This window comes from Sabethes cyaneus, chromosome 3, assembly GCF_943734655.1.
Source record: "Sabethes cyaneus chromosome 3, idSabCyanKW18_F2, whole genome shotgun sequence".
Taxonomy (NCBI): Eukaryota; Metazoa; Arthropoda; class Insecta; order Diptera; family Culicidae; genus Sabethes; species Sabethes cyaneus.
Window position 1 is genome coordinate 86761339 of NC_071355.1, and position 11755 is coordinate 86773093.

The 11755-nt window shown below is 39.1% G+C and overlaps 1 protein-coding gene across 1 annotated transcript in view; it reads right to left on the bottom strand.

The window, feature by feature from the left end:
• Positions 1 to 11421, bottom strand: part of LOC128739836 (protein amalgam-like) — a 166551-nt gene extending 155130 nt beyond the window's left edge. Inside the window, exons 1-3 of the mRNA XM_053835336.1 lie at positions 11391 to 11421; positions 10080 to 10261; positions 9784 to 9994 (exon numbers count right to left, since the gene is read on the bottom strand). Of these exons, the coding sequence (XP_053691311.1) occupies positions 9784 to 9994; positions 10080 to 10261; positions 11391 to 11421 (424 nt within the window). The remainder of the gene's footprint in view (positions 1 to 9783; positions 9995 to 10079; positions 10262 to 11390) is intronic.
• Between the last annotated feature and the right edge of the window lie 334 nt (positions 11422 to 11755).

The window sequence follows — 11755 nt, forward strand, 5'->3', positions numbered from 1 at the left end:
ACTCGAGAACTAATCAAGCAAATGGAACCAAATTTGGCATGTGAAGGTTTTCGAGGGCAAGAATATTTTCTGTAGTAAATTAGGACCCAAAGAAACACAATTTTCCTCATAACTCGAGAAGTAATTAAGCAAATGGAACCAAATTTGGCACGTGGGTGACTTTGGAGACAAAATTTTTTTCTATGATGAATTGGGACCCCTCCCCACTTTAGGAAGGGGGGCTCCTATACAAACGAAATACAAATTTCCTCATAACTCGAGAACTAATCCAGCAAATGGAACCAAATTTGACATGTGGGTGTTTTTGGAGACAAAATTTTTTTCTATGATGAACTGGGACCCCTCCTTACTTTATAAATACTAAATAAATCTATACCTACCTTTAGACTTGGGTTTTATCGGCTCATCAGTCAGAAAAAACAAACGAAATGTAGCTTTGCCCTAACGTTTCAACATTATATTATGTCTTTTTCAAAGAGCTGTAAGGGAAAGGGGTACACAAAATATATGTGGTTTTACATTAATCGGAAACATTTCTTACAAACAAATTTTTCTCAGTGTACTTACATAGCTATTCGTTTTGTCGTATTATTGTTTATATAGGTATCGTCATTGTGCGTCAAATGTATCGTCCTGTTATATGAATTGTCAAAGGTTTCTTAATATATAAACGTATAGTGTAGACGAAAAAAACTCACATGCATATAAATAAAAACAAAAATAAAAATAGAAACGTACACTAACATCACACACTAAAAAACAATTCTGCTCATACCGCCATCACATCATTCACATGCAGCGGTTTGTCCTGCGTTCTGTTTGCTATTGTTGACAATGGTATGAAAGATGCCGGCGTATGTTGTACTAAGGCCTGCGATGTCACTTCTCTTGTTGACTGTGTTGGTGTTTGTCGCTATGTGGCACATCTCGAGAATCGGCAGTGCTGCCATATTCTGGTGTTGGTCGAGTATTGTTGTGTCGTGAAGATTGAAAGTGTGTTTTGTTTTTATACAATGTGCCAACAATGCTGTTTTTTCACTGAGTGTTGTAAATTGTGAATCATCGAAACTAGTATCTGAGCTAATCAATTTTTGTAACGCATTTATGTTTGATTTGTGTCCACTAATTCTAGTTTTTAATTTGTAGTAACCAAAACATTCTTGAAGTCCAATCCAGACATTATTGTGGTACAATCAGACAAAGGCAACAAAACCGTAGTTATGTGTGCGTCAGACTATAAGCAAAAGATGTCAACGCTTCTTGAGGATTCCAAGACATACAAACTGTTGACACGAGACCCCACATCAGGTTTTCAGCGTAACACCAACTCTCTTATCGAGCGGCTACACAATCTGAAACTTATAGACCGAAAAACAGCCTCTACTTTAAAATCACAAAATGCATCATGCCCAAGAATCTACGGACTTCCGAAAGCACATAAACCCGGCTTGCCTTTGAGACCAGTGGTACCTAATATGACTGCCCCGTCTTACGAACTTTCAAAGTTTGTGGGAAAAATGATTCAAAATTCAATCGACAGTTCGTACAATATCAAGGATTCCTTCGAATTTTGTGATTTTATCAATAGTGTTACACTACCGCCTGGATACTCGTTGATTTCACTAGATGTAGTGTCATTGTTCACCTGTATTCCGAAAGACCTAGTATGCCATGACGTGATATGTGGTTGGGAACAAATTAAACCACACGCCAAAAACATTTGTTTAGATTTGTTTCTTGAGCTAGTAGAATTCTGCATTGACGCCAGTTTCTTCAAGTTCGACGGTCGGTTTTACAAACAGACTTTTGGTACAGCTATGGGCAACCCGCTATCACCTACAATAGCGGACCTTGTCACAGAAACTCTATTAGACTGCGTTTTAAAACAACTGAATATAAAACTACCGTTCATCAAAAAGTATGTGGACGATTTGGTTACAGCCATTCCACTAGACAAACTGGATCATGTAGTCGACACTTTCAACAGTTACAATCCCAATATCCAATTCACTTGTGAGATTGAGGAGAACAACCGGTTACCCTTTTTGGACATGCTGTTAGTGAGGCACGACGACCAGCACATCTCCACCGAATGGTATCAGAAACCCATTGCGAGTGGCCGTTTCCTAAATTATCTGTCAGCGCATCCCCCACATCAAAAAATAAATATGGCCATCAACTTCATCAACAGAGTCGACAAACTGTCTCCCGGTCTGTCAGAAGCGTCGAAATTGGAGATAATGCACCGACATTTGGAGCTGAATGATTATCCGAAAAAACTACGCAACCGCCTCATCAACAGAAGAAACACCCGACAAAATATTGTCAACCAACCGGACCAAAACAACGCAGATACTACTTACCGGTCAATATTATACATTCCCTACCTCACTGACAAAATAGGCAAATACCTGAAAAAAGACTACTCTAGCGTAAAATTAGCCACACGAAACACAAACTTAGCTAAACAATATTATACACAAACAAAAGATAAAATAACAAAAGACGAACACTGCAATGTAATTTATGGCATCCCCTGTAATGATTGTAAGTCACAGTATATAGGTATGACAACGAACAAATTAAAAACTAGAATTAGTGGACACAAATCAAACATAAATGCGTTACAAAAATTGATTAGCTCAGATACTAGTTTCGATGATTCACAATTTACAACACTCAGTGAAAAAAACAGCATTGTTGGCACATTGTATAAAAACAAAACACACTTTCAATCTTCACGACACAACAATACTCGACCAACACCAGAATATGGCAGCACTGCCGATTCTCGAGATGTGCCACATAGCGACAAACACCAACACAGTCAACAAGAGAAGTGACATCGCAGGCCTTAGTACAACATACGCCGGCATCTTTCATACCATTGTCAACAATAGCAAACAGAACGCAGGACAAACCGCTGCATGTGAATGATGTGATGGCGGTATGAGCAGAATTGTTTTTTAGTGTGTGATGTTAGTGTACGTTTCTATTTTTATTTTTGTTTTTATTTATATGCATGTGAGTTTTTTTCGTCTACACTATACGTTTATATATTAAGAAACCTTTGACAATTCATATAACAGGACGATACATTTGACGCACAATGACGATACCTATATAAACAATAATACGACAAAACGAATAGCTATGTAAGTACACTGAGAAAAATTTGTTTGTAAGAAATGTTTCCGATTAATGTAAAACCACATATATTTTGTGTACCCCTTTCCCTTACAGCTCTTTGAAAAAGACATAATATAATGTTGAAACGTTAGGGCAAAGCTAAATTTCGTTTGTTTTTTCTGACTGATGAGCCGATAAAACCCAAGTCTAAAGAATTATTGAATACAGTCGATAACCACGTCAAATATCTATACCTACCTATAAAAAAGGATTTCTGTCTGTCTGTCTGTCTGTTTGTCCGTATGTTCCTTATAGAATCGAAAACTACTGAACCGATCGGCGTGAAAATTTGCATGTAGAGGTTTTTGGGGCTGGGGAAGGTTCTCTCGATGGCAAAAGACCCCTCCCCGCACTAAGAAAGGGGGCTCCTATACAAATCTATGCCTATAAAAATGGATTTCTGTCTGCTCTATGTTCCTTATAGAATCGAATACTACAGAACCGATCGCCGTGAAAATTTGCATATAGGGGTTTTTGGGGCCAGGGAAGGTTCTTATGATGGTTAGAGACCCCTCCCCCCACTCAGAGGGGGGGGGGGGCACCCATACAAATGAAACACAAATTTCTGCATAACGCGAGAACTAATCAAGCAAATGGAACAAAATTTTACGGGTGGGTGTTTTTGGAGACAAGATTTTTTTTCTATGGTGAATTAAGACCCCCCTCACTTTAGGAGGGGGGTCTCCCATACAAATTAAATACAAATTTCCTCATAACTCGAAAACTAATCAAGCAAACGGCACCAAATTTAGCATGTGGGTGTTTTTGGAGACAAGATTTTTTTCGATGGTAAATTGAAACCTCTCTACTTTAGGAGGGGGGGCTTCTATACAAATGAAATACAAATTTCCTCATAACTCGAGAATTAATTAATTAAAAGGAACCATATTTGGCATGTGGGTGTTTTTGGAGGCACGAATTTTTTTTCGATGAATTAGAACCCGTTACCTTTTCAGGAGGGGGGGCTCCCATACAAATGAAATTCAAATTTCCTCATAACTCGAGAACTAATCAAGCAAATGGAATAAAATTTGACATGTGGGTGTGTTAGGGGACAAAAATTTTTTCTATGGTGAATTGAAACCTCTCCCTGCATTAGGAGGGGGGGGCTCCTATACAAATGAAATACAAACTCCTCTAGAAGTAATCAAGCGAATGGAACCAAATTTGGCATGTGGGGGGTTTTGAAGGCAGAAATTTTTTTAATGATGGTTTGAGACCCCTTACCCCTGTGGAGGGGGGTAAGGACTCTCATACAAATAAAACAGAAATTTTTGCGTAACTCAAAAACTATTCAAACTCGAGAAATTTTATACTCATAAAACATTAATCAATAACAAGACCACCAAAAACTATCAATAGTAACATTAGATGATTCAGCGCGAGTCGGCCATAGGCCGCGAGTGTTGCCAGCGACCTGCCGTCGGAAGCGCCGGCCGCTGCGGGGGGCAGCCCCCCGTAGAGATCACCTTCATCTAGGTTTATTTATTTTCCTAGATCTATTGACCTCTATTACTTTCCTTCAGTTGGGTCACCCCTGCGAAATGGTACTTTCTATGAAAAGATTTTCCGTGAAATGGTACATCCCGCGCAACCCAAGCAACAATGTGAGTTTTATTGTACTCTTATGGTGATCTTCAAGATCAATTTTGGTCTTCAATGCCATCATAAGAGTGTAATAAAACCCAAATTGTTACTTGGGAAGGCTTTTCGCGAAATGGTATTCTGCGAAACTCTATATTCCGCGTTATGGTCAACCGAGAATTGGTGTTCCGCAAAATGGTATTCGGCGAAATGGTTTGTAATGATGACGAATATTTAAATGCTATCCGCTTTATTTTATCAGGCTGAGCGATGGGGGGAGTTGTTTTCTACTTTACTGAAAATTTGTATATTAAAACACCCATGAACTCCTCAGAAACTTGCAAAATTCGAGATTGTGACAAAGGTCATCCGAGATTCACGATTTATGTACAACATAGTTTAATTTGTGGCAATACGAAGTGTGTCGGGTCAGCTAGTAAATAAATAAATAAATAAATTACGCCAAAAAAACACAATCGTTCCTGAATACCCGTTTGATCCCATTTGTACTCAAAAACCACGACCCGAAAAATCTGTCTCAGTGCGCCCAATCGAAGATTTCTTCGGGATTATGAGTTCCTTGGTGTTCAAAAATAACTAGAGAGCCACAAATTGCAAACAGTTGATGCATTGGCAAAGTTGACATGGTGGCCGTACAACGCTTCTGTTTCGACATCAAACAAAAGCTTCGCCGGACAGCCGATGACGGACCGTTTTCAAATGTACACTAATTTTTTTGACGTAGGACTACATCTTTGTTTATTATACTGGGACTGAGTAACACTTTGTGAAAACGAAAATAGAAGTGTAACGTTTAAATGAAAGATTTCGAATGCAAATAACTACTAAACTACTGAACGAAACTGAAACACAACCATACAAATGAAATACAAATTTCATCATAAGTCGAGAATTGATCAAGCAAATTGAACAAAATTTAGCATGTGGGTGTTTTTGAAGACAAGAATTTTTTCTATGGTGAATTAGGACCCCTCCCCACTTTAGGAGGGGGGTGGGGCTTTACAAATGAAATACAAATTTCCTCATAACTGGAGAACTAATCAATCATATGGATCCATATTTGGCATGTAAGTGTTTTTGGACGCAAGAATGTTTTCTATGATGCATTAGAACCCCTTACCTTTTTAGTAGGGGGGGGCACCCATACAAATGAAATTCAAATTTCCTCATAACTCCAGAACTAATCAAGCAAATGGAACCAAATTAGGCATGTGGATGTTTTTGTGGGCAAATTTTTTTTCTGTGATGTATAGAGACCCCTCCGCTCTTTAGGAGGGGAATTATGACCCCTTTTCCGTTTAAGTGAGGGGACTTCCATACAAATGAAATACAAATTTCCTCATCACTCGAGAACTAATGAAACAAATGGAACCAAATTTGGCATGTACAGGTTTCTGGAGGCAAGAATTTTTTTAAGGTGAATTATGACCCCTCTCCACTTTAGGAGGGGGGGGGCTTTACAAATGAAATTCAAATTTCCCCATAATTCGAGAACAAATCAAACAATTAGAACCAAATTTAGCATGGGTGTTTTTGTAGGATTTTTTTTTTCTATGGTGAATTGAGACCCCTCCCCACTTTAGGAGGGGGGACTCCCATATGAATGAAATACAAATTTCCTCATAATTCGAGAACTAATCAATCAATTAGAACCATATTTGGCATATGGGTTTCACCGAAAAAATCAACAAAATTGATATATAAAATTCACGGTGACGAACTCCAACAATTATAACTATCTAGCTCAACTCCAACAATGGGTATGAGAAGCCCGAAAACTGTGTACAACAATCGGGGCCTGCCACAAAAGATGAACCTGCTCGTATTCCGGTGTTAAGATCGATTTTGAAACATTGAGCGATGATGTAGAATTAAATTAAGATGAAGAAAGGAACTGCAAGAAAAAAGTTTTGCACAGTGGTGTCGATAGCTAAAACGCGATTATTCGAAATTTCTGTTTTATTTGTATGAGAGTCCTTATCCTCCTACCACAACGGTGAGGCGACTAGCACCATTATAAAAAAAAATCCTGCCTCCAAAACTCCCCACATGCCAAATTTGGTTCCATTTGATTGATTAGTTCTCGAGTTATGAGGAAATTTGTTTCTCATGTGTATAGGAGCCTCCCTTCCTAAAGTGAGGAGGGGTCCTAATTCACCATAGAAAAAACTCTTGCCTCCTAAAACCTTCACATGCCAAATTTGGTTCCACTTCCAGTTCTCGAGTTATGAAAAAAATTGTTTTTCATTTGTATAGCAGCCCCCCCTCCTAAAGTAGAAAGGGGTCATAATTCATCATAGAAAAAAATCTTGCCTCCAAAAACACCCATATGCCAAATATGGTTCTAATTGATTGATTAGTTCTCGAATTATGAGGAAATTTGTATTTCATTCATATGGGAGTCCCCCCTCCTAAAGTGGGGAGGGGTCTCAATTCACCATAGAAAAAAAAATCCTACAAAAACACCCATGCTAAATTTGGTTCTAATTGTTTGATTTGTTCTCGAATTATGGGGAAATTTGAATTTCATTTGTAAAGCCCCCCCCCCCTCCTAAAGTGGAGAGGGGTCATAATTCACCTTAAAAAAAATTCTTGCCTCCAGAAACCTGTACATGCCAAATTTGGTTCCATTTGTTTCATTAGTTCTCGAGTGATGAGGAAATTTGTATTTCATTTGTATGGAAGTCCCCTCACTTAAACGGAAAAGGGGTCATAATTCCCCTCCTAAAGAGCGGAGGGGTCTCTATACATCACAGAAAAAAAATTTGCCCACAAAAACATCCACATGCCTAATTTGGTTCCATTTGCTTGATTAGTTCTGGAGTTATGAGGAAATTTGAATTTCATTTGTATGGGTGCCCCCCCTACTAAAAAGGTAAGGGGTTCTAATGCATCATAGAAAACATTCTTGCGTCCAAAAACACTTACATTTCACCGAAAAAATCAACAAAATTGATATATAGATAGTTATAATCCTGTGCTATGGTTTTAAAGTCAGTAGGTGTTCCGAACAAAAAATGAGCAGTATTACACTCCTTGAGAAACATCCTAGCGCCATTGTCGTTGTCCCACTGTTTAATTAAATTTGCATAAGTGTGTGCATAAGTGACCAACCTTATATTACCCCAGAACAGACAGACAGACACTTCTGATGGCAATCCTCTTAATACGTTTTCTGTTTCATGGTTTTACAGCAGTAATGAAAGTTTTTCTTTGAAATCCGCAACTGCAGACTACTTGCAAAATGAGAAATTTTTTCAGAAAGTTCGATTTTTATCTTAATTCACAATCCTTTGTGAAAATTTACTAACCGAACCACGAGTCCAGGAATTCGGTTGGAAGCGCCCTTGTGATTCATTTCATCATCCAGTCACATTTCATCAGCAAGTTCTCGTAGAATTTTGCCTGATCTTATCTTTGCTTCCAGGCTTTGCTTCGCGTTACGGTCCGATAAAACTTGGGCCTCAGCTTCCCAAACTAGCCCTCGTCTGTGGTTTCTGATCATAGAATTAATTTCACTTAGTTGTTAAAGATTTGACGATTAACGTGGCTGCTGTGAGCTGTCAAAATTTTAGCATCCATCCTATTGTGAACTTTTTATCTGAAAAGTGATTTGCATAACGTATGATACAAATTGATAAATCGTATAACCGCAGTAGCACTTGCTCAAAATCCATCGTGTAATATTAATCAGAGTGCATTTCCATAAAATCATTCAAAAAGTATTTCAAAATAGATTTAGTATTGAAACAATGCATCATCATCATCCATCGAAACCCCATTCACGGCCGATTCGAAGAGTTCAAACGAAACAAAGCTCTGGAACGAGTAAATGATTCATTTACATTTGGTTTTTGGCTGGCCTGGAATAGTAGAAAATCTACGCTAATTACCTACACCGGCGGGGGTGGACCGACGGACAAGAAGGTGGACGTGTGAAATAATACTCGCTCATAATAAGTATGTCGCTGGATTTGGAAAACAAACAATTGCTTGCCGGCGAAAGCGCAGTTAATCGAAATCGGCTGATGATTACACGGTGTGACAGCAATTTGGTTGTCACGAAAATGCAACAATGCCGAACTAAACGAACTGTCACACACTGACTGTTACTTCGGATAGCACAAATCAATGAATAATTTATATTCGTGACTAGTACTCTAGTGCTGTGTTGCACCGCCACTACTTGAAATATGTTTCACAAATGGTCATGTAAACAACTGTTCCAAATATTCGGATTAGGGTGACTTTGATTTTTGATACAATTTCAAAATGTTATGGCTGAATTGAATTGTGGTTGAAGAACGATTTTAAACTGAACTAAACTGAATCAGAATATCACCCATAAAAAAAAAAACAAAGTCGAACTTTTGTTGTCAAAAAAGCGCGAAAAAGCTCTAGGGAACCAACATTTTCCATATGTTCATAGCCATCCTCATATATTTAATGCATGCGTACATGCAATTGACTATCGTTTTTATAACATAATTGTTTGGACTCAAAAAATATCAATTAGAGAGCAGAACAACGCATTTATAATTGAATAAATTAAGTGAAAATGAATGTGATGATGAGTACTTTGTCGAATGAAACGATGTACCCATCGATGAATCATTTCTGTAACGGGAAATGTTCGGTGCATACGAAATGTTGATGGTGCTTAATTATAGCTGTCTATTGTTATGTTCTGTGTTATGTCATGAATCGAGAGCTTGCTCTTCGTGGACAAAATTTTAAATCAACTTGTTCGTCATTAGGATAGCTTAATGAGAAAACACATTTGCTTTGATAGTATTGAACAACATAGCTATAATAATGCCAACACATTAAATGTTAGAGCCTAATTTTTTTGTTTCCAGATTCTAACTCACCGCTGTTAGCAATGGTGACCTCAACTTTCAGCTTTAAGTTTGTCACCCATATCAAGCCCGTACACAAATTAATCTCTTCAGCAAGAAACACAAAACTTGACGCATCATGTCCACTTACCCACGACGTTGAGCCGGAAGGCTTGTGAAATCTTCGGTTCGGTTGACACTTGACACTCGTACGTGCCGGAGTCCCGGGGTTGTGGCGAGGTAATCCTCAACGTCCACTCGTCGCTGCCCTCGGTGTGCAACGACTGGAAGCGCTGGTCGTTCGTGTAGGTGAGTATTCCTACGGTCAGGATGTGCAAGTCACGCTTCCGGATCCATGAAACCTGCGAACGGAATATATAAACGTACAGAGAAAAACAAGGCTGTTGATAGAAAGACGTGGATATTAGTCGCCAAGTGGTTACCTACCGCTCGGTCACCAAGGTTCCGCACCCGGCAGTGCAACAGGGCCGATTGGCCTACGGTGGCAGTCACATCCCGCTTTGTGCTATTGTCGAAGTAAGGCTGGGCGTACGGTTGCTCCCAGTATGATTGCATCTCGCCGCCAATCAGATTTGCCACTGCAAAGCGAACAAAGCAGAAAAGTACAACTCTTGTGAGTATAACCGGAAGTGGTTGGCATGCAGGGAAAATTAAATTGCCAGTGATAGTCCTGCGGAATTCGTTTATTGGTACGTTGAAATTCTTCGGTGGAATACTGAATCGCATCACGAATAGTAGATGTAAGATGAGCAAGTGCCCTCATTGCTTAACAGTAGGATACTCGTAATTGCAAAATTTGAATTCTACTGCGATTGCCTAACTCTGCTTGAAATTGTATACCGTTGTGTAAATCACTGTTTGCCCCGAAACATTGATCTCGATGCACAACAATGAAAGTTATTGTTTCACTCCTCCCAAACCACACACTTTCCGCATTTATGGTTGCAGAAACTTATTTATTACTGAAATTAGTCATATATCAGTTGCTATAACTGTGCTAGTAGGGCTGTATTCCTTAATAACCATTAAAAGGCTAAGTTACATTTTTTATCGAAAAATAAATGTAATCAATATTTTCAATTACCGCGAGATAAGGCTAATAGCTCATATGATTGACAGCAAAACCAAGGTGTATGGATAATCGGATAAGATGTATTACACAAAATGCTACGAATCATGCTTCATTTATATGAATAGCCAGGCATCACTATCGACGAGTCACGACCGTTGCACCGGAATTTATAATGACTACATTTCCCAGCTTCCTCAATGCGGGATGATTTTGCTTTTCGCTACAAACCGATACAAGAATTTCCCAACGGTTCACAATGACCACAAGGAAAACAAGTGCAGGTGTTCAGATTCCATTAGCATCCCGGCTGCACAAGGATCCGTACTACTTGCCGGAATGTTAACACATGCTCAGGCTCTCCTCAGTGGCAGGCAGGCAGCTGCCGGAACCACGGCTACCGTGGGAATAGCCATTAGAAATCGACTCTCGGCTCGGTGCGCTGTTCCATTTTGGTTTCCCGTCACGTTTGTGGGATTATTGTTACGTTAAATTTCAAAATGCTCCGATATGTTTGAATCATTCCCCGCTCGAGCCCGAGACTACAGTACGGTGGTTTGCGGGGTGATTTCTATGAGCAAGCGAATGAAATGCCGGCCGAGAGATTCACAGTGGACCGAATGCCCATATTTACTTGCGATATGAATATTTGATTCCGTTCAGCTGACTCCAGTTGATTGGTCTTATTTTCGTATTCATTTCGATGTTGGGAAATTGACCTTTCGATAGAACAAGTGTCTCATTTGATTTGCAGTGCACAAATCGAACGCGAAGACAGCCGATGGAATGGACACCTGTCTTTACCTCCAATGAATTTCGTTGGGGTTTGCGCTAACGTAACTAGGACAACCACGAAACTTGATAGTAATAACATATAGTGAATACTAGAGGACCCATTGTAAGCTGCCATATCATTCGAAAAGAGCTTCAAGTTTCGTTTTCGTGATTATGCAATATAAAGCTGTTCGTTGACAAACCAAGCTACGTCTACTTTATATCGCAAGTTTTTAAAAATTGAAGATAGGCTAATTAT